General features: G+C 45.6%; 1 protein-coding gene across 4 annotated transcripts; it reads right to left on the reverse strand.

Moving 5' to 3' along the window:
* Window positions 1-1,825: 1,825 nt before the first annotated feature.
* COASY (Coenzyme A synthase) lies at window positions 1,826-21,920 on the reverse strand. Of its 4 annotated transcripts, none has more exons than XM_053265170.1 (10): window positions 21,819-21,920; window positions 19,143-19,810; window positions 15,851-16,065; window positions 13,594-13,725; window positions 12,776-12,965; window positions 11,641-11,705; window positions 11,073-11,157; window positions 5,499-5,596; window positions 3,619-3,765; window positions 1,826-3,506 (listed from the first exon to the last, which is right to left on the reverse strand). In XM_053265170.1, exons 1-10 carry the CDS (start codon window positions 21,905-21,907, stop codon window positions 3,459-3,461), a joined length of 1,737 nt encoding a protein of 578 aa, XP_053121145.1. In that variant the 5' UTR covers window positions 21,908-21,920; the 3' UTR covers window positions 1,826-3,458. The 4 variants fall into 4 exon arrangements, with proteins under 4 accessions (XP_053121145.1, XP_053121146.1, XP_053121148.1 ...); XM_053265171.1 differs by lacking the exon at window positions 21,819-21,920 and adding an exon at window positions 21,067-21,198; XM_053265173.1 differs by lacking the exon at window positions 21,819-21,920 and adding an exon at window positions 20,729-20,969.
* Between the last annotated feature and the right edge of the window lie 1,359 nt (window positions 21,921-23,279).

Raw genomic sequence — 23,279 nt, forward strand, 5'->3', positions numbered from 1 at the left:
TGAAAAGCGGTGGCGGGCAGCGGGCGGAGAGAAAGGCGGTGGCGGGCAGTGGGCGGGGGGAGAGAAAGGTGGCGGCGGGCAGCGGGTGGGGGAGAGAAAAGCGGCGGCAGGCAGCAGGCAGGGGGAGAGAAAAGCGGCAGCAGGAGGGGGAGAGAAAAGCGGCAGTGGGCAGCGAGAGAAAGGTGGCAGCGGGCAGCGGGCGGGGAGAGAGAAAAGCGGCAGTGGGTGGGGGGAGAGAAAAGCAGCAGCGGGCAGCAGCCAGGGGGAGAGAAAGGCAGCAGCGGGCAGAGGGGAGGGAGAGAAAAGCCATGGCGGCAGCAGGCAGACGGGAAGGAGAAAAAATGGCGGCGGCAGGGCCCTTCTTGGCCGCCTGCCGCAGCACTGTGGGGGGGGGAGGAACGGGAGGGGAGGTGCGGCCGGGAGGGAGAGGGGAGGCCGGGCCGGGAGGAAGAGGGAGGGGGAAACAGCCGTCCCCAAAGCACCGCACAGATGATTTGTGCGGGGTCGGCTAGTAATTAAGTAAAATGCATGGAGTCTACTTTCAGTTTATTTTAACTTGGTGACTCTTGCCTAGGATACCCACTAAATTTGCTGTGGTTTTTAACTGTCAGCAGCACATGAGTTACAAAAGAGGTGTTGCCTATACTTCAGAGTGCCACCCTATTGAAATCAGATGGCAGACTGGCATAAAATTATCCTCCTTGGGTTCTCTAGGACCCGTGTGCTGTGAATTTGGTTTGTATTGGACTGTAAATGTGAGAGTTATTAGAGAACATACAGATGTGGTCATCTCGTGAGCCTTCTTTCCTTTGAGAAACAACTAAAAATGCCACCTCCCCCAAAACCAGCATTCTGTACCAGGAGGTTACCATGCTGCCTGAAGGGGGTAATTGTGCTTCTTGACTATACCAGTCTATGGATGCACTCAGATTGTATCTGTGTGCACACATAAGCCCTACTCGCATGTTATGTTCAACATTTGTACAATCTGTGTACAGTATACATAGGTATAGAACTGTACGCAGATACAGTTATTCACATGTTATGTTGACACAGGTATAGCAGTACACTTCCTATCAGTATCATGCATTTGCAGGACCTGTACATATGTTCATTTTTAAAATGAATGTAGGCACATTAACTTACACAAAAAGTAAGTGTGTGTATGTACAGACATTTGAATCTAAATATAACATAATGTCCAAATAGGGCTATACACTCTACCATCAAGTGTACAGGAGGACTTCAGTATTCACGGGGGTTCTGTTCTCGGCTGCAGCTGGAGATACTGAAAATGTGAATATTGAAGCATTGGGGGCTATGGGATAGTGGGGGTTAGGTTTCCAGTTGGCTTGAAAATGGCTAAAATTTGCCAAAAATTGGCCCAGTTCCAAGGGGAAATGCGCGGGGAGCGCTTTACAATGCTTTGATGCTCCCCCTGTGTGCCCCAGAATGTGTGCCCCAGAATGTACCCCAGTAACTTACATTCTGTGTGCCCCCAGTAACACACATTCTGTGTGCCCCAGAATGTACCCCAGAATGTCACACTGTGCCCCAGAATGCCCCCAAATTGGCCGAAAATTGCCATTTACCCCCCTTAAATGTAGCCATTTTGAGGCTCCAAGAAACAAAATGCTGGCCGGAAATGACCTCCGCGGTCATTTCCAGTCACTCCCAAACTGCAGATATGCAAGCTTAATGTGTCCCCCACCCCCACCCCACATGCCAAGGCCAGGTGTCTTTTTCCCAACTGTAGATACACAAATCTGTGGTTAATGAATCCACGGATAACTAGGCTTCCCTGTATTGACACTAGAGGCACATCTTTACTTCAAACGTAAACTGGTTTAATTGTTAATAACTCTCTTCCCAGTGTCCCCATGTGATTTTAAAAAAAGCACAAGAATTATTTGTTGAGGGAGATCTGCAATCTCTAACAGAAAAGTCACAACACCCCAATGAAACTGACTTCCCTGGATTCTTCGGGGGAAGCCATTACAATTCAATTGGCTTCAGACCAATTTAAGTATGGAGGACAGACATTCTGCCCTTGCATTTGCAGTGTCTAATCACAGGCCATCGTACATTGGATACCTTCAGACAATGACATTCCACTTTCCCCCCACTTTGAGCTAAATTCAATTTCACAAACACCTTAAGTTCAACCGATTTTCAAAACACAAATGATTTTTTCAATTCTGATTTCAAATTTGAGAGAATTAAAAAAGGAAAGAAAGAAAGAAATCCTGAATAATGCAGGTGGCCCTCTTTATTTGTGGGGGTTCCGTTCTCACCTATAACCGTGAGTACGGAAACCACAAATAAATAAACCTGACCCCTATGGGAATCTAGGGGTTAAGTTCCTAACCAAAAAAAATTGCCAAAAAAGTGGGAAGGGGAGAGAAATAAGAGTAGTAATGAACAGTACCTTGCTCTCCAGGGCTCGATATGCCCCTGAAATCCCCCACATCTGCCACAGTTTTGGCGAATTCACGCCTCAAAATGATTTTTTAAAAAAAGAAAGCCTTTAAATGGCTCCGTGCTGTAAAATGGCAGCCAGAAGTGACAATGGAAATCATTTCCGGGTCATTTCCAGCCACTTAGCAACTGCAAATAGGCAAATTTTGGCCTATTTTTTTATAGATAAAGAAACCAGGTCCCTAAGACCCATCCGCAGATACACAAAACCATGGGTGCATAGATAAAGATGACCACCTGTAGAATAAAAAATTAAAACCATTTTAAATATCATGTCAAATTCAGTATAGTATACTCTTGTTTCTAAAAGCTCCATGTCCAACAGTGTAATCAGTAGAGCTGACAACAATTTTCATTGGAAGGATAGAAATGGAAGCAAATTCAAATGAGGAGAAATTCAGCCTTAGCATTTGTTCTTCCCAACCAAAATTGCCAGCCCCTGAAGACTGTGAAAGAGAAAAGATTATCCAGCCCCTTGTGGACTAGAGATCCCCACCAGTAGTGTGAGCAACCATCACCACACAGAGACAGAGCTGTCAAGAGATTGTGTCTTTATGTATAGTGTATGCACAGGGCGCGTAGGACAGAGTAGTGGGGTCTAAGACAGGGCGTCCACCCACCACCCATACCCCGCAGCCATGGAGTGTCCTCCTCTGCAAGTAGCATTGCTGAAATATTGGTCTCCATCAGAGTCATGCAATCATCATTGGCCCAGGTACTAAAAGCTCCTCCTTCCTGCTCAGCAGGCATCCCCTGCTGCTCACTTTCCTTGGGTTTCTCCCTCAGCCTTTTGCAACAGGGGAAAAAAAAGGAAACTCAGCTCTGTCCTCTATCCAACACCACCAGGCAGTCCCTTTCACACATCTGCACCCCCATCTCCGGCCCTTCATCAAGGTGAGGCCCATCCGGCCTACAGTTTTCCAGCCTGGCAGTGTCGAGGGAGCCAGAGTGAAGAGGCAATCCCATCTTGGATGAAGGTTCTAGTCCTCTTTGAGGCGCTTCTGGAGCAGGGCCCATGCTTTTTCTGCCTGTAAACAATGGACAGATGCTTATTCAACAAGGATGCCAGAGGCAGATCTCAGAGTGGGGCTGCCCACAGAGATATAAAAGATGCTCCCCCCAGAAGCAGAAGTCTCTTACCTGCTCATATGTAACCACTGGCTCCCACAATGTGCACAGAACGACGTGTGACTGTTTCACACGCTGGCTGTTGGACATTTGGTTCTGCAGACGCATCCGGGCAGCTTCCTCGCTCACCCCATCTCTGGCCACAATACGTCTTAGAGCCTGGGAGAAGCAAGGGTTGAGGGACAGACAGACAATCCAGGCATATTAGAAAGATATATTTTACGGAGATCACATCAGGCTAATCCAAAGATTGCACAGAAAGGATTTCTGTGTACTTTTATCTAGCATTTGTGCACACGGAGAGCAAAAAGTCGTTGCACGTACACACAGCAAAATACATATTTGTACAATCACTGCAGACAATGAAGCTAGACTACTGTAAAGCACTCTAGGCTGGGCTGCTCTTGATGATTTTTAGCCATCCCAGCTGATGCAGAATGCAGCAGCTCACATCCTTCTTGGGGAGGGTTGCAGAGGCACCGGCTCCTTGATGTCTTCTGGGCATAATTCAAGGTGCTGGTTATGACCTATGAAGTCCTTAAGGCCTTGAGACCTAAAGACCACAGAGCTCATTTTCGCCACTGTTCCACCCACTGAGAGTACCTCTTGACTGTATCAGCCCTGGCCAAGTTCAAGCAGAAAGGGCTCTCGGGTGCATACAAACATATGTTATTAGAGCAGTCAAGCCGCTGTGAAACTGCATTCAGTCCTTTTGGGTCAGAAATACAATTGTCCCTGCAGGACTGAGTTCAGAACAAACTGTTTATGCTAGTTTCCAACAGAAGTTGATTCACACCTCACAAAGCACCCCCCCCACACACACACACTCCTCTGGGCAGTTTTTCAAGCAGCTCAGGGGAAGGGCAGAAGAAACCAGTGTTGAATTTGGAGGAAAGGATAGACATCATTTGAAGAGCAAATTGCCAGATGGGAGCAGAGATCACCTAGCAGCAGAAAAAACGTTACCAACTCCTGTTTGTAAGTAAGTGTATATGCACTTGTAGAGAAGCATTCTTAGTGGTTGTCTGCAACTGTGGAACTCCCTAGAAGTCCAAGCTTCTATACTTTCTGGAAGAGCTGCAAAACTTTCCTCTTTGGGCTGACATTCCATTGTTGGGAGTAAGCAAGTGTGGGGTAACTTTAAATTAGTGCCAGCTCAGACATATGTCTGAGCCCACACGCAATGAGCGACATACATGAGCCCCTCGCACTCCCCCTTCCAGTGCAACTTCTCTTCATCACATGTAGGGAGGTTCATCCAAATCAGGCCCTCAAGCACAATCTACATTTCACATTTAATGTGGCATTTAGGTTGTGTGTAAGGGGGTGTTTTGGATTAACCTCACACCATGATTAGGAGAAAGGGAGGTAGATGTGCTTGTGCTCATCCTGAATCATATGTGGGCAGGGCTGGCTCAGACATATCATCTGAACCAGCCCTTTATTGGGTATTTTGTTTGAATTATGCAAGTTCTGTTTACTTTTAACAGTTGTGACCCACACTGAGCCCTCAGCAAGGCCTGGGAAAGACTGTGAACTAGCTAAAACGAAAACCAAACTGTGAGTTTGTTTGTTTGTTTATGTATTTATTTAAATAAACTGTGATAATAAACTGTCAGTTATTCACACAATAAACTGTCATGTGCTAGTGTGGAAGTATGTGAATTTTTAAATTTTAAACAGGTCTGCCCGGTCAAGATTCTGTAGAATTCAAATATCTGCATGGTGTACATTAGTACACCCAAAAAATTGTAAATCTAGCCATTTTGCATCTGCTACTTTTTTTTAGGCCAATGTGGCAAACAGCAGCTACAAAAGAGAGAGACAGACAGACTGCAAAGTGAGATGTTTGGCCCCAGTTGCAAAGACCGCAAAGGAAAAATAGCACCAACCTCCTCCTCAGGGATGATAGCTGTCCAGATCTCGTGCACCATGTCTCCCCAGCCTGCCTCCAACAACACAGCTGCATCCAACACACACACGCTCTTCCCTGCAGAACAGGCATGGATAACTTTGAGAAACTTTAATGGTGGATGGGGAAATGGCTTCTTCCCAAGAGGGAGGGCATGCAAGGCTCTATTTGTCAGGTTAGCTCCACTGTAGGAGTCCTTTCTCAGAGCTAAACTAGATGATACACCATATGTGTGGCTGCTGCCAAAAAATGCAACTCTATTCAGCAGCCTCCCCTTGCCCCAATATTTCATAAAGCTTAGTGGTGTCATATTGTGAGGTAAGTTCCACTCCATATTGTTGAGGGGGAAGCTGGACAGCTGCCATTTTAAACAACAACCGCATTTAGAGTTCATATCTAGTTAAACTCTACTAGTTGCCCAAACACTTTTTAAAGTAGCCAACTGCTATGAGCACGTCATCCTTCTGTATGTCTAAGTGTTGGCTCCATGTCCTACTTTGTACGGAACTGAAACTTCTGGTCCTTCATTTTCAGGCTGCTTACTTCTCCAGATCTTATTATATTTTCTCTCTCACTGCTTCTTATGCCACACTCCCACCTGGCTCCCTCCACTGGAACCAGCTCCCCAAAGAGATGTGTCAATGGATCGCCTTTTAACATGACAAGGCATCCCTTTTTTGAATGGCTTTGGGTGTTTTATGTTGCTCTGTGTCAGGTCATGTTGGTTTCAAATCAAAAGATGACACAAGCCCTATTCACACATTATGTTCAACACTCATATGAGTGTACAGTATACACAGATACAGTTATTCACACATTATGCTGAATGTAGTTAACAGCAGCAGCAGTACACTTCCTCTCTGTATCGTGCCTTTGAGTGCCTGCACCCAGATTTCAAATGAACGCAGATACAGTCATTCTCACAAAAATAGGTACAAGTGTACCAATATCTGTACACTCATACAACATAATGCCTATAGAGGTGGAGGTGGCCTATAGCCATCAGTCTATCAACGGCTACTAGTCTGGTGGCTATAGACCATCTCCAGCCTCAGAAACAAGATGCCACTAAATACCAGTTGCAGGGGAGCAATGGCAGGAGAGAGGGAAAGCCCTCACCCCTGCTGAAGGCATCTGGTGGGCCACTGTGTGAAACAGGATAATGGCTAGATGGACCTTGAGCCTGATCCAGCAGGGCTGTTCTTATGTTACGCCTAAATAGGGCTACACTTGTTTGCTAATTCTGCCCCACTAAAATGTTAATCCTAATAAACTACAATCGCTTATGGAATGTGAGCCTCAACAAATTCACTCTGAAAATGCTGAAGAGCAGATGTGCATTTTTTAAAAAGCTACAGAGAACAATTTAGTTAAAACATGTCCAGGTACTTGAAACTTTGCAACAACTTGTTTATATATAGGATGTCTCATTGATCAATGTGGATATAAGTATTTATACTCAATGGGCTGATTCAGACAATCATCTAACAATGTGTTAGATAATGAACAAGCCTAAAGGAGCAGTAGTTTGCACACTCCCTCATATGCCAGAAGAAAAGTATTTGCTATTCAACATAAACTGCAGTTTTACATTAAACCATAGTTTTCTGAATGTGTATGAGTTTTAACTGTGATTTAACACACTACGATCTGAAACCATGGTTTGATTCTGATTTGTTTGGACAAATCATAGTTAAAAATAAGCCAGTTAGGAACACAGGAAGCTGCTGTATACTGAGTCAGTCCTTTGGTTCGTCTAGCTCAGTACTGTCTACACTGACTGTCAGTGGCTCTCCAAAGTTTCAGGCAGGAGTCTTTCCAGACATAACTGGACATGTCAACGACTAAACCTGAAACCTTCTGCATGCAAAGCAGATGCTCCACCACTGAGCTACGGCCCCATCCTCTAAGGGGAATATCTTACAGTAGACAGTGCTCACATGTAGTCACCCATCTAAATGCAAACCCAAGCAAACCATGCTTAGCAAAGGAGACAATTCATGCTTGCTACTGCAAGACCGGCTCTATGCCCCTACACAATTTCCCAAGTTTGGATGCAATATGGTACTGCTGCTTGTTTTGAAAGTGAAAGTAAAAGAGTCTGAGGAGACGAGAAGAGGAATGCATAAATCCCAGCTCTCTTAGGTTCATTCACAATCATGAAATCTTTGCAGACGCAGGTTTATTACAATATGACCACTGATTCTTCCGGGCAATTTTAAAGGGTGTCCAGACAATGTTCTCCATATCTTTCCCAGGCTTGCGTGACCTGCATGGCAATCTGTGAAACACCCATGTCTTTTCATACTATATTTACTCTAACTTTATTATGAAAGTAGAACCCTATGGCAGTAGGGAAGGTGTAGATGGACCACAGTACAACCTGTAGAGGAGTGATTAACTGCACACATAGTGATGTATGGGAGGGTTGGTTCCCAAGAGGATGCCCCTACAAGCTCCCTCTCTTCCACACCAGAGTGAACTTTTGATCCTGGGCACACTTTTCTTCCAGTTCTTGCCTCGTGTGGTCCTTTTTCTAACCAAGGCCAGTTTGGCTGATGATATGATCTTTCAGCCCCTTTTTTCATTCTTTTGCTTTTATGCAATTTCACTCTTCCCGTGAAAGGAAAATTGATGACTGTTTAACAATTAGCGTCTAACCACCAAGGCTGAAGACTTGAGTTAAGAGAAATCTCTTATTTTGAACGTCTCAGAGTGCAGAACAGAAGAGGCTGTGTATGCTGACAGGATGAGAGGAGAACGTCTGAAGACCCAAGCCCAGCAAGTGGCGTTGGAGCTGTCATAACTATACGTTTTGAGGGATGTGAGGACTGACCCCAAAGAGCAGTCAAGGACCAAGAAGAAAATAAAACCAGAAGATTCCAGATACAACTCTCAGGGCAGGTCCAGAAGACACGTCTTTTCCCTCTCCAACACTACAGCATCCCTGCACCCCAACATTGTTGTCATAGCTTCTACCAGAGCCAGAGGGGGGAGTTCACTGGGGTGAATCCTTGTTTCTAAGCTATTCACCCTTGTTTGTAAGAGATTCACAGTAGGCTACCACCATCCACTATATTTTGATGTGGGAAAACCCACTCTAAATATGAGATTTCTGGGGGGTAGTGGCAAAACCCTCCCTAGAAGGGCTGAGCAGTCCTAGGCCTCCAGAGGTATGTAACTAAAGCAGACCCCAATGAAATAAATCCCCAGCAACAAGGATTTATTATTAGATTAAATGAAAAACAAGTGTATGCAATAAGAAAAACTGTCTCGTCATAAAGCAGGTTATAAGAGAGACAGTTTTCATTAACCCGGCAACTCAGATTCAAGCAATACAATAAAGGAAAATAATTTCCCTCACACATCTAACTGAACTGGTCCCTATCTTATTACTGGTCCCTAACGTATTACTCACAGGCAGGGATCTTCCTGCTGTCTCCAGCCTCCTAGGCTGTGACCTTCCCATTTCCCTAGCAGCTTCTCAGCCAGCTGCTTCCTCAGGGTACTCTAGGGATAAAACTAAAGAAAAAGCTTTCTCTTCTTCTGCTGGTGGCTTTGAGTGTGGTTCCTGCCCAGTCCATGGGATTGGTCCTTTTGTGTTGATTTTCCCAGGCTTTCCCCCTTATTAGGAAAGGCCCACCCTCCCAGCAGTTGCTCTAAGTGAGGCCTAGTCCTCCCTCAAATCCTTCCCATCGCTACAATCGTGCACGCCATCTTCTCATTGAACCCTAGCATCTGTAATCACCGGGGGAAACCCTGAATTGGCCATTCAAATGGTTTCCCTGCACCTTTGGTAACAAACTTTACCTGCTCCCCTTCCCCTCCTCCTTTTTCCTTCCCTTGCTAGGTACCCTGCTTGTATTAGAGTTAGGTAAATTAGCTTTGCTTGCCAGGACCTATTGTACCTCTCCAAATCTATTTCCTTAAGTAAAATCATAAGAGATATTCCTGGTCTGGTTCCTGTGTCTCCTCACACACCCAATTGTCTAGATCCCTATGATTTAACTGGGCATATCTGATTTTCTTTGAAGCTGCACAATTCCTGACTGGTTTCAGTCCAGTCATGAGAGGCTGGTGGCAGTCCAGCCAAGGTAACCCAGAAGGAAGCAACAATTTGGCGAACTGAAGAGCAGACAGCGAAAACCCAGTGTGCATAACAGTGTGGGGAGAAGAGCTGGTCTTGTGGTAGCAAGCCTGAATTTTCCCCTTTGCTAAACAGGGTCCACCCTGCTTTGCATCTGAATGGGAGACGGGTGTGAGCACTAAGGTATTCCCCTCAGGGGATGGGGCCACTCTGGGAAGAGCACCTGCATGATTGCATGAAGAAGGTTCCAAGTTCCCTCCCTGGCATCCTCAGATAGGTCTGAGATAAACTCCTGCCTACAGCCTTGGAGAAACTGCGGCCTGTCAGTGAAGACAACACTGAGCTAGATGAACCAATGGTCTGACTCAATATAAGGCAGCTTCCTCTGTTCCTGTGATTTGGTGATTTCCCCATTTATTTATTTATTACATTTATATATTACCCCATACAAAGAAGTCCCTGGGCAGTTCACAGATATAGTCTATGACCGAAGCACTGGGCAAAGAGGCAAGGACAGCCAAGTGTAGCACCAGTAGCAAGCTCTGTGCCCTCCTCAGGCTGCCACACCAAACCAACCTGCTTCCTCTGCTCCCCTATTGTGTTTCCCTCACAAGCATTTACATGTTTTTAAAATAGAAGAAGTATTTGCCTAAATAACTTATTCTAAGCTCCAGTAATTTAAAGGGTGCAATTTAACTAACTTTAAATACACTTTTTTTTAAAGGGAAGAATTGTGGTCTCAACGGGACACTATGTGCATGATTACATGATGAGTCCCATTAAGTTCAATGACATTTATTCCTAGGAAAATGATTGCAGCCAAGTCATTAAAAGGGGACTTTGGGGCAGGAGAAAGGGAAGCAATTCAGCAGGATTTCAGATAGTGATGCAGCAACAATGTCAGAGAATCATCCAGGAGACATTCAAAACCACCTCAAACATGGGTTTTTTCCCATCACGAGCTCCATAAGAGTCTTGACAGAAGCATGTGAGGGAGGAGAAAGAATGCAGACATAATTTAAATTATATATATATATACACACACACACACACACACACACGTTGCTTTCTGCACATGTGCATATTAAGCATTTGTGGTGACAGTGACCGTGGCCAGGTCGATTTGATTTGGAACCACTGAACAGAGTGGAAATTTGTTTGGATCGATCTGAATTCGCCCAAATTCAAATCAAATCCAAGCAAATTTGAATTTATTAGAATGAATCTCCACTCTGTTCAATGGTTCCAAATTGAATCGATCTGAATTCAATTCAAATTTGAATCAATTCGTGCAAATTTCATGCACATTCCAAGTTGCTCTGGTGGCTGGGCTCTGCATAATGCAATGTTCTTCGGAGTAGCCCATCATTCACCAACCCGCCGGTTTGAAACAGCCCCAGACAGAACTTCCTTCAGGCACCCTTTTCCCCATCCCATCCCTGCTGGGTTCCTGAGCCCCCTCCTCACCTTGTGCGGCTGCCTCTTCTACCTTTTCTCTTGCCATCTGAGCCATCACTGGCCACATGATGTCAGTGAGCCGTTTCAACTGCTCCTAGTAGAAGGAAACAGAAGAGGCTAGAAAAGGGAATCTCAAGGCAACGCACTAATGCAGATCAGCAAAAAGACATGGCAGGATTCCAAGGTGTGGCATCAGCCTGTGTATATATGGGTAAGTGTACATGCATCAGTGCTAAGCACCAAAGGCATCTAAGTGGCCTGTGCGACAATGTAAAGGACAACAGGTATCCCAGCACACACACTGCAAGGAAAGGGGTATTGCAACATGCACTATTTCCAACTGTATGGCTCCCATACTGTGTCAACTATACAGTGTCCCATATGCCTTGCTCCCTACACAGTACCTTTCACCCACACACAGAGGAAAACACCCTGGGAAATGAGGTGAAAGGGCTGTGTTAGTGGAACGACGAGGCCAGTTAGCGTCATCAGTACAAAGGTGAACAAAACAAGCAATGGCCGGTTTGACAGGGAGGGCTGTGAAGGTGGTCGTTAAATATTGACCAGGTAGCTTTACCTTGTTTCCAAAAACTTTGGCCCCCAAGGCCCGTCTGTTGATGCTCCCATCTTCATGCAAAACATCTGCAAAGACAAGCAGCAGGTTGCCGCTCAGCATTCAATGTAATAATGCACCCACTGAGAACGCCCCAGGGGGGAACTCATACAGTTTTCCCTTATCTGTGGACAGGAGACCCTTCAGGGACCACATCTTCCTCAGAGTTCAGATAGAGCTCTCCTATTTCTAGTGGTCATGCACCAGGCCCGCTTCTACCCGTTTTTGAGGCAAAAGAAGGCCACAGGGTTTTCCTTTCGCACAAGAGTCACAAGCCAATCTTGAGAAGGGTGGTTGTATTTAACGGAGCTTAACGGTGTCGCAATGTGAGGGAAGTTCTTCTAAATACTGTTGAGGGGGAAGCTGCACAGCTGCTATTTTAAGCAGCAGCCGCGTTTAGAGTGCTGTCTAGTTAAAGTCTACAAATTGCCAAACACTTCTTTTTTATTGCCCACTGCTATGACCTCATCATCCCTCTGTATGTCTATGTGTTGGCTCTATGTCCTACTCTGTATCAAATTGAAACTTTTGGTCCTTCATTTTCAGACTGCTCACCTCTCCGTATCTTATATTTTCAATCTTGGTGCTTCTTACCCCACATTCCCAGCTTCCTCCCTCCACTGGAATCAGCTCTCCAAAGAGATGTGTCGATGCATTGCCCCTTAAAATGCCAAGGCACCTCTTTCTAGAACTTGGGTGCTGGGTAGAACGGAGCCCCGCTACCAAGCAGGAGCTATTTTTTAAAAAACCACAATTTTGGCCAGCTTGTTATCTGGACATTTCCCCACACACACCCCCACACACACTCTTCCTTGATGATTGGATGAGGTTCCGTGATACCACTGCAAAAACTTTCTAACTGGTCAAGGCAAACAATCAGCAACAAAATGCTAACAAACAGTGCAGCTTTTGTAATAAAAAAAACTAAATCTGAATGGAAGAAAAATCTTACATGAGGTCAAAAAGAGACAGGAGAAGCTAAGTTGAACGCGAGGGAGCTAAAGGGACAGACAGAGAAGCCAAAGCTTGTTTAGGGAGGACTCGATACATTTCCCATAAACACTGACTTCAAATGCAACCTCTCATCAGTCAACAATACCTGCTCCAAATGTTTCCACCACCTGACTGTACACAGGACTCCCCGGCACATAGATGTTATGTCCCAGCGAGTCCATATCCAAATAGAAGGCACCCAGACGAGCCAAATGTCGACCAATGGAGCTCTTGCCACTACCAGATCTCCCAGTCAGGCCAATGATGTAGGGGTAGGGAGGGAGAGACATCTCTTTCTGGAGGATGGAGAGACACAGTCATTTGGGGATGCAAACACAACAACACATGTTCTTTTCGTTTTTGAACTATTGTTACCTAGGCCCATACACCCTCTTCCCTAGTCCTCCTCCAAATAATTACCGCCGTGTCCTTCAAATGTCGCAGTAAGTTGCATGGTAGCTGCGTTTCCTTGGGTTAGTCCCCCACCAATGCTGCTGTGGCATCCAAGGACCTGCTACCATCTCAGCTTCTGTCCATCCTGACTTAGATGTATGGACCCAGTCCTACACACTGGTCCCCTGAGGGGTATCCTCTCCACCCAGAGAGTTTGGCTCTTGCTTTATTTCCTCAGCCTTAATGTCCTTTGTTTCTCTTACTTACATGTTTTCCCTCCCTTCTTCCAGTTCTCTTGAGGGGAGCTGTTTGACTGCCCCACCCCAAGTCCCTCCCCAGTCAGTGAGCCACAGGCAAAAGCTGACTGTCAACAAGGGCTTTTTTGGCTGAAAGTTGGGATTCATCATACTTCACCTGCCCTTGCCCCTCACTGTTAATTCTTGTGACAAAGCCCTTTCTGTTGGACCTACTGACTTCCACTGCAGAAGCAGTTCTTCACTGTGGAACTTATTGCCACAATACACTGCTCACCTGTGGGGCGCGCAGCAGAGTTCCAAGCAGCCTGTGCCGCAGGCTAGAGGAGCTAATTTTGTCTTCCTCATTCCTGGCATGCTGGGGATCTTTGGCCAGCGAGATCTTGTGAAGAGCCAGCTCAGGCAGACCCTGTAATGAATCAGGGGGCAGTGGAGAGGGAAGAGGAAAAGAACGAGGTGAAGCTGCTGGACCTCATTGCTTCTCCCTGGTATGGGAGCTGGGATGTTTCTGCTGCCCCCTAAAACACATTCCTCCTCCACAGCAAAAATTACTTGCACAAGATCATGTTCCCATACTGCAAATCCATGCATTGCAAACTAGCCTCCTAGTTCTATCAATCTCAACAAATGACATGGATTTAAATCTGCTGTTCACCTACAAACAGGCACTGAAAAGGTGAGAGAACGCTGCATTCAGCCCCAACTGTGCATATAATGTAGGAAAATCAAGTTCTATGTATTTCATCTTTCAATCAGAATCAGCATATAATGACAATGTAGAATTCACATCATAGGACAAGCAACGAAAATGTTGTAATCAAAATCCCAGAAAGGCCTGCAATCTGCATAACTAATCTTTGTTAAATGACCTTGAATGTGTACCCTAAAGAAGGGTCTAGTGAGGCCTTCATATGGAATGGGAAAGACTTCTTTGCCAATCTATACTTAACTCTATGGAACTATGCCACAGGATTATGCAGTGGTCACAAGCATGGATTGTTTAAAGTGTTAAATAAATGCTGGAAAGATCAGTCTGGTTGTGGCTACAAAGGAGCGCAGCAAGGCTGAAGGGGGCCCTTGGACAAGAAGTGAATATGGGCTCCTGGGCCCCTGCCTCCTTCTCCCCTCACACCGTTGCAGCAAAGAACTATATCCATATAGTTCTTCTTTGCTGCAAAATAACTATATGGGATAAAGGTGAAAACAAAACAAAACTTTCTCAGTATGTCCTCTCTATTGCTCCTAAGCAAATAATACCATATTTCAATCAGGAGCCAGCAGCTTGCCACTGAGTTAGGGAGGGGGAAAGCAATGAATGGGCTGTTTCCCGGCCAGTCCCTCATAGGCCCAAGGACATTTGTCCCCCATCGCCATCACTTTTGCTCAAATGTAGCTAATCCCCTGTGGCTACTGAAGTTCATAGTCAGAAACAACTTCCATGATCAGAAGAGTATAAGTCAACTACCAGATGTGAATGAACAATACACCCTCTATTAATTTTATGTAGCAGATTCTAAAATATCATCCTTTTTAGTTAGCTTCCTTGCTATTTTATTTAGATGTTTAATGATAGATTTTAGTTATACTTTATATTTTAGCTACCTTGCTTGTACTCCATAGAATATTTTAAATATCTTGTATTTTTAAGACCCTTATTCTGTTAGTCTAACTGTAATACAAATCGCAATCTTGTAGTTTATAGAAGTAATACATGTATCTATTTTACTGTATTACTGTATTATAACCTGTGCTAGTCTTTGACCGTAATAAAGATGAATACACCCTCTATTAAATTTATAGGCTTAGAGTTGGGGCAGACCAAAATATCCATCTAGGCCAGGAATGCACAACTTTGGCCCTCCTGCAGATTTTGGACTACCGTTCCCATAATTCCGACCTAGTGGCCACTGTGGCTGGGGATGATGGGAGCTGTGGTCCAAAAACAGCTGGAAGGCTAAGATTGTGCACCCCTGATCTAGGCTAACCCTGACAAGAGCTACACACACGTCAGATTACAGCATATTACAAGTGCAGAGCGAGGATACTGTAAGAGGTGCTTATACAGAACCATTATTTTGAGATTGGCTCAAGCCATGCTGCACACTGGAAAAGTAAAATGCTTCTCAAGATCTAGCCACTATCATCTGGGGAGCAAGACAGGAACTTGAATCATATGGGCTGTTTGACCCAGCAAAGTTTTTATGCCCAAAGAACAACTTTCCATTGAACAAAGGTCACTGTTATTCAGGTTGGCTTTAACAGAAAAAACATGAGGAATGCCAGAGTTGAGGCGAGTGAGTGTGTGCAAGGAATAGGGGATATAGTTAGCCTATGGAGTTCGTTGCCACAGGACACTGTGACGGCCATTAACAAGAATGGCTTTCAGAAAGATTCGATACATTCATGGAGCATCAATCTATCAATGGCAGGAGAGCCCCTATTTACAGCCCTACCAAATCCCTCCATAAGCAGTAGGTGCAGACTGCAAGGGAAGGAAGTGATCTCAACAAGGGCTGGAGTCACAGAACAATTACATTTTCCATCCTCTTCTTGTTGACAGCCACACCGCCCTTGAGGGTTTCCTCGCTGACCACGATGCACTTCAGGTAGCGATCGGTGATGGAGACCCCAAAGGGGTCAAGCAAGGGGACAATGTCATACCGCAAGGAGGGCTTGATGTCCACCAGGAACTCGCTGAGCTGAGCCACACGCTGCTCAAAGGGCAGGATCAGTTCCTTCAAGACCTTAGCTGCAGGAGGGAAATGAGAACATCCTTAGGAATGCATAAAGGGCCTGCCAAACTCGCCCACAGAGGCCTGGGCGATGTCACCTAACCCCAGCATCAAGAGGGAAGTGAGCTATGCTGCAAGACCATCCCTTGCAGCACAGTGCTTTGCCACAAGAAATAAAAAAGCAGCAGTGAGTATAGAAAAAGAATCCACTGGTGGGGCCTGCAACTAATGGACCCTTTGCCAAATCAGTTGCAATCAAAGTTGACCCATTTGTTTATTTATGGGACGTACAGTTTACCCCGTCACAAAGGCTCAAGGCCAATTGCAATCCTCTTCATGTCTAAGGGTGGGGAAAGGGAGTACAAAGCACACAGGCAGACAATGGAGCCTCCAGCTGCCATCACTCCAGCTCACCTGAGGCACAGGTGCTGTGCTCCTTTCTGCCATCCTGAGGACAACAGAGTAAGGTGCACACAGTCAGGCACCCAATTGCAATAGAATGAAAGAGGATGTGAACAGCCCCATATAACCTAATAACTGGGTGTTTTGAGAGGAGGAGATGCTTCCCTAGAGCAATACTTTGTGTCAGAGGGGGTAGAAGCATCCCTGACGAAATGCTCTATAAGCTGCCTTGGGGGGTTCTTCTGGATCAAAAGCTGTAATAGAAATGAGCCCAGGCAAGTTCTCCCTCTTCGCCCACCTCAAAGAAACAAACCTCGCAAGCAGGCAAGATGTGATGGAGAGATAGGATACAAGGATGCACAGTAGGGAGCATGAGAGAGGATAAAATGGCAGTGATGATGATGAGCAGCTGCAAGGGGCTTGGTGCATCTCCACCACCCTTCACTAGCTCCCCAAAATGCTCCCCCAATCCCAGTAATCTAGCTGCCAACTGGCACAGCTTTTGTCAGGCAGAAAGAGACTATCGCACCAAGCAGCTTGAGAAAAGGGCAAACTGTCTGTCACCAAGAAATATGGCACTAGACGCACATTGACCCTGCTAAGCCCTGTCACATTATAATACTTCCTGCTCTGTGCAAGAGGCACCCAACCCAAGGCAATATCGGAAGAAAATCCCAGAGTCTGGTTGCCTAGAAACAGAAGAGATTGATTTAGTCCTCTGCAGGGCTAACACTTCAGTGGTGGCCTGTCGGTGCTCAGGAATTGTTCAGACCAAAGTATCACAGGTGTCTCTCTCTGGGACACCTGAAGAAGCCGAAGCAAGCTCTATCATTGCCTCTTCTTACACTCATGCACTCTATGTCCCGTCCATATATAGGCAGGGCTTGGAGCTAATAAAACAGAACCAGAGTGTAAGATTTTGGCAATATCCTGGTCCACTGTTCACCTGAACTGTTTTCCTGAAAGTGTGAAAGAGCCAAAGAAAAGGGACTGAACCCCTTCTTCCAGCTCATTTTTCTTCCAGCTCCTGCCACAGGGGTTAACAGGTGGGGGAGTGAGATGGGGTGGGCCATTTGCATTCTGACTTCCTTAATATTTTTCTACCTGCACAAACACCCCGAGTTCAGATCTGTTTGCTAGTTCTCCACTCCAAACCAGAGCTAAGGTTTGGGGGCAAGGGGGCAATTAACATTTGCAAAACCCACACAAATAAATAATTCTGCAAAGCCATTAGAAGCTTTAGGGAAATCTCGCTATTAAAAAAAATGTCCAGGGAACAATATCTCATATGTGTTTAGACATCATCAGATTTTTCTCCATAACAAAGAGGACTAAAAACTTTTCAAAACCATCACCAAATACAGGGGTGGGCAGGAGGGAATTGAAATTCCAAGAGCCAGCACACATCTTAAGTATCATCTTTAACAAAACTGAACAATATTTCAAATTCCTATACACCAGCAGGAAACGTTTACATGCCCAATCTGTTATTTTGGGCTGGATTTTCCAGCCCGTGTCACAGTTTTCACCTGTTTCTAATCTTCATTGATTGTGGTGATGAAGAAAAAAACCCCAAGACACTCTTACTGTTTCTGATAAAGATTCAGAAACTGGAAAGAGGCTGTTTGGGGGGTTGAAATACAGCTTTCTCACTTATTAGCCAGTTTCAAAGCCCCCAACACTTAGACGCAACAGCTATCTTCAAATATATGAAAGGCTGTCACAGAGGAGGAGGAGTGGACTTGTTCTCTGTCACTTCTGAGAACAACAGGAGAACAGATTTCGGAAGCAGATTTAGGCTAGACATTAGAAAACATTTTCTAACTGCAAGAGCTGTTCGACAGTGGAACAGTCTGCCTGGTGCAGTGGTAGCTTTCCTTTGCTGGAAGTGTTCAAACAGAGACTGGACAGCCACCTGTCAGGGCTGCTGTAGCAGTTTCCTGCCCTGAGCAGAGAACTGCTACAGCCCTGAGCAGGGGGCTGGCTGTTGCCAGATTTGGCTGATTTTAAGCCAAATTTTGGGTTACGGCCCATTTGACCCACGAGTATACCCCTTAGGTTCTGGCAACAACTAAGAGACTGCCGTGGTTTATTCCAAACCTGGTTCATTCCAAACCTGGTTCATTCCAAAACCTCTGTGATTCTAACCCATTATCTGTCAATGTCTTGTCACCTGGAAGCCTCATTTCCTAGTTCATAACTTAGCCCCTGACAAAATAATAAAAAGATTCAAACTGTTCTAAGGGAAAAGAGGGAACACTTAACATTACCAACACAAAAATTGAAGCATATAACCAACACAAAAAACAAAGCATATAATGGCTGAAACACTCCCAGGCATGTAGAAATATTAGGATAGTATCTAGGAATTTGAAATATCTTTTCAGCCATTACGAACTAGGTTCTAAACACTTTGGTGATAGTATCCAGAAGATCAGAATGTTTTTTTCAAGGCCTGAGAATGTACCTTACTTATAACAAATGAACTGGAAATGGTTTCAAATTTCTAAGCACCACTGCATTTCTAGGCACTAAGGGACCTATACCATCCACCCCACTTCGGTTCCGGTCATAGGCTGCTTTGTCTGAAGAACCAGGAGTCTTTTGAAATACTCCCTCAAATGTTCCTGGTTTCTCTGCATGGTTTTGCGTGAGCTTAGATAAAGGGCATACATGGTTCAAAGAGACCCACTTTCCAAGAGATCTTTGTCTGAGACGCCCACCAGAAGCCGATTTTCTGCCAGCATACAGCTCACACTTAGAAGGATCCTGTGACCGTTGTGAAGTCTATCAAAAGTGCCTCCCACAACAACATCGCTGTAGCTCTGCAGAGGCTCCTCAGTGACATTGGCTTCGGGCTGCAGGGGCAGTTCCCCATCATTAACCTCTTGCTCATACTCCGGATACAACAAAACTGAGATGAGATTTGGGCGACAGCTGTAGCAGCTGGTGGCATAGCGTTCTAGGCGCTGCTTGACTGGATTGGATTGCCCTCCATCTCTAGTCTCAAAGTCAGTAAGCACCACTTCAGGTGGCTGGGAGAGGTTCTGCACAGATCCAAGAGCTGGTGGGGCAGTGCCCTGGTTGAGGATGTTGGTGAGCAGCACCCGGACATCAAGGTGGCGATGGATATCCGCATCAGCGTACAACTTGCTGATAAGAGTGTACACCTCTGTGGTAGCCGGGACATATGTGGAGCAGGGCTGTGTGGAGCCTGTCAAGCTGAGCCCTGGCTGCAGGTGGATGTAAAGGGTGTCCTGTACCAGCCGTGCAGCTGAGGCCAGGATGGGCACCAAACGCAGAGAGAGGGCCGACAGTGGTGAAGTCAGAACCAGCAGGCCTGAGCGGAAGACCGACATGCTGTCCAGGAAGAACACACAACAAGGAGAGGGTGATGAAAAATAGGAGAAGCAAAGATAAGTGGAAAGTAGTCTATTATGTGTACAGACAGGCAGAAGACACAACAATCACCCATCCCTAGAGTAAAAAGAAGAGCCTAACCCCTAGAAGTATTACGCCATTAGCAAGTCCAGATGTGGAAATCCCAGGTTTAAATCCCATTCAGCTATGAAGCTAATTAGCACTGGGAAAGCCATTGACTCTCAGCCTAGCCTACCTCACAGAGTTGTTGTGAAGCTACAAAGTGCTTCTTGGCAACTGAAATATATATTTTAGCATGCATGTGCAATAAACTTGCTTACCAGTAAAGACTGCCAGTCATGCATTGCTTCCCCGTCACTGAGATTTTTTTATCTCAGCATTAACATTAGTTAATGGATAATTTAACATGTGCAAGTGATTAACGGCCAACATTTCTTCCTCTCTTGTTTTGTATGTGTTAACTCTCAAGTGGCTGAGACGAAAATGGTGAAAGAGACAAAAGAGGAGAAGGTCTGTCTTACAAAGTCACCACTTTACCTCCCTCTTTTACCAGTGCCTCCAACCCCATACCCTATTCCCAGATGCCACGTCTCAGAAATAGTGTTGCATAACACATTTTCTCAACTGCTCAACTAAGGGAGGCTTCAGACCATTCCCTGAGACAAAAACAACTCTTTTTTTGGCATTTATTTTAATATTTTAGACATGCAGCCCAATTCTGTGCATGTTTGCTTGGAAATAAGATCTACTGTGCTTTTATGACTGAGTGGGATTTAAATCAGGGTCTTCCCCAGTCCTGCTCCCACACTCTAACCACTACACACTGCTGGCTATAGCGAGTCCTGTTTCTCAGCCTCACACAGATTTTCCCTTCACCTGCCCTTCAGCTCCACTAACCCTCATTTTCATAAGGTGACAGCACACCCTACTCCTATCGTTCTTGTTGCTTCCCACTCCTCTTTCTGTATTTTGGTGCATGCAAGTTCATTCTTTTTTATCTGGGCTGGAGAAAGAGTGAATCAGCTGGTTTTGCTTTTTCGCTTTAACCTCAAGCCTTAGTAATAATACACGAGCAATCTGTCAATTAACACGGGCTTCTATGCAAAGGAGGAATGTGAAGTGACTGTCCCTCTTCTTCCCCTCCCCGCCCCCCAATTTCAACACACACACATCCCCAGAACCCCACTTCCGCCCCACAAGCAGTGAGGAAATAACACGCAGAGTCTCTCACCCACCTGCTGGGCAGCCCCCGCCGAAGCGTCCCCTGACCCGGAAACGCTTCCTCCTCCCACCGGAAGTGCCTCCTCATTGACAGGAGGAATATTTAAAAAAAACCCGCAGTTTAACCGTTTAAGAAAAAGAAGAAGAAGCAGCCCTACTTTGATTCTTTTGAATTAGGCTGGCTTTCACTTTCCCCCCCGGGGGAAAACTACATACCAAAAACCTAAAACCACAAGTTCAGGAAGGGAGGGGCGAGGAGGAGGAGGTGGAGCGGGTCAACTGGAATGGGAGGAGCTTAGCATAAATGGGAGGAGCTGGCGGCTCAATTCTAACATGAAAAAAGCCATGGAGAAGAAAACATATTTTACAATCACAGAATTTTTAGAGTTGGAAGGGGTCTGGGAGGTCTTCTAGTCCAACCCCTACTTAGTACATGAATTCCTACAGCATCCTTGTTAGCTGGCAATCCAGTCTCTTTGAACACCCCTAGAAAAGAATTGCCCACCATTACATAAGGCAGACCGTTCTACTGTTCTATTGCAGTTAGGAAATTCCTTCTAACGTCTAGTCTAAATCTGCTTCCTTGTAATTTCAACCCATTGCTTCTGAGCCTGATTCAGACGTTATGAAATCTCACCGCTGCGGCCGTGTACAGCAGCGCATGGGAGGAGGAAGATCCGCCCCCACTGCGCCCCACCACTCACCACCCTTGCGCCCCACCACTCACGCTTCCAGCGCGGCTTGCCAGAAGAGGGAAGAGCCCTACCTGTGATGACAGGCAGGCACCTCTGAGATTGCGAGGCTGAAGCGATCATGGAAACGCCTGCCATCCTTTTTTAGGGCTTTTCTTCCCATTTCAGACAAGCAATCACGGAAGCGCCCGCCAGAGGTAGGGCTCTTCCCTCTTCAGATGAGTGGCAGGGCATTAGGGTAAGATGATGATGATGATGATGATGATGATGATGATGATGATGATACAACTTTATTGGTTAGCCACCCCATAACAAATTATTCTCTGGGTGGCTCACAATAACACAACATTGAGAACTCTAATATTTATTTGTTTGTTTATTTATTTATTTGACATCTTTTTAGACTGCCCAAAATGTACGTCTCTGGGTGGTTTACAATAAAAACACATCAAATCACAACACACACATGCAATTAAAAACTTGGTATTTAAAAAATCAATTTTAAAAAGCCCGAATGAGCAGAAAGATCTTCCCCTGGCATCTAAAAGTACAAAGTGATGGGACCAGGCAAACCTCACTGGGGAGGTTGTTCCATAAGAACAGCAGGAACTGACGCAGCAGGAGTGGGACTTCCTCTCCCATCATGCCACTGTACATGGCTACAGCAGAGCAATTTTATAACATCTGAATCGGGCGCTAGTCTGGCTTTCTGATCAGCAAAGAACAAGTCCACTGCGCCTCTTTTTATGTGACAGCCCAGCAGATATCTGATAACTGGCTTCCATATTTCTCCTTAGTCTTATCTTTTCATAGACATATACTTATTTTTTTAAATGTGAGAACACTATTTGGAAAGGAAGCATATTGCTCTTGGAGGGAAGAGAGTGTTGCAAGAAAGTGATGCTATTCACATGTTCGTGCAAAACTGGGCTAAAGAAGCCCAGCCCGGTTTTGCATGTGCATGTGTACCAACAGTATCGGACCAATCCCTATGGCACCATGGCAGCCTATGAAGCCTCCCATTAAAATAAGGTTAGGAGAGCAAGTGCTCTCCTAACCTTATTTTTTCCATCATCTGGCTGACAGACTGTGGGGCTCCCGGGGAGGAGATGGGGGATCCCCATAATGCAGTGCACACTTGCATGGTACATTATTTGAGCTCTGGGCGGGGGGGGGGGGGCAATGTGTCCCGGCACCCCAACCCTTGGAGCTGTCGGCAGCAGCCGGTGCTCGTCTGGGCAAGTGATCTGCCCATCCAAGGACAGCGAACTGCTCATATGCAGGGAGGTCAGCTCTTTAGGGCTCCCTCCATGCAAACCCTTGTAGCCTTTTCTCACTGCTCATGCAGAAGGGTTCATTCACTTCTTTTATGTGGAAGAAACTAGGAGGAGTGACTAATTAATTAATTAATTAATTGCAGAGAAGAGATTTGTATTGTGAAGGGGTGAGGCAGGAGTGAGGCAAAGAGAGAAGCTAACAGGGGTGGGGTGGGGGTAGGGTAACCAATCAGTATAAACATTATAAGCCTAGATGGA

The sequence above is a fragment of the Hemicordylus capensis genome, chromosome 6 (genome assembly GCF_027244095.1).
Source record: "Hemicordylus capensis ecotype Gifberg chromosome 6, rHemCap1.1.pri, whole genome shotgun sequence".
In the NCBI taxonomy this organism is placed as follows: domain Eukaryota; kingdom Metazoa; phylum Chordata; class Lepidosauria; order Squamata; family Cordylidae; genus Hemicordylus; species Hemicordylus capensis.

What these genes read in the sequence shown, in the direction of transcription:
- COASY (XM_053265170.1), bottom strand. Translation starts at nt 21,907, where the DNA reads ATGGGAAGAAAAGCCCTAAAAAAGGATGGCAGGCGTTTCCATGATCGC. An exon ending in CTCTGCTGCGCGCCCCACAG is followed by an intron (nt 12,966 to 13,593) that starts GTGAGCAGTGTA and finishes TCCATCCTCCAG; the next exon opens with AAAGAGATGTCTCTCCCTCC. An exon ending in AGAAGAGGCAGCCGCACAAG is followed by an intron (nt 5,597 to 11,072) that starts GTGAGGAGGGGG and finishes CCTGTTCTGCAG; the next exon opens with GGAAGAGCGTGTGTGTGTTG.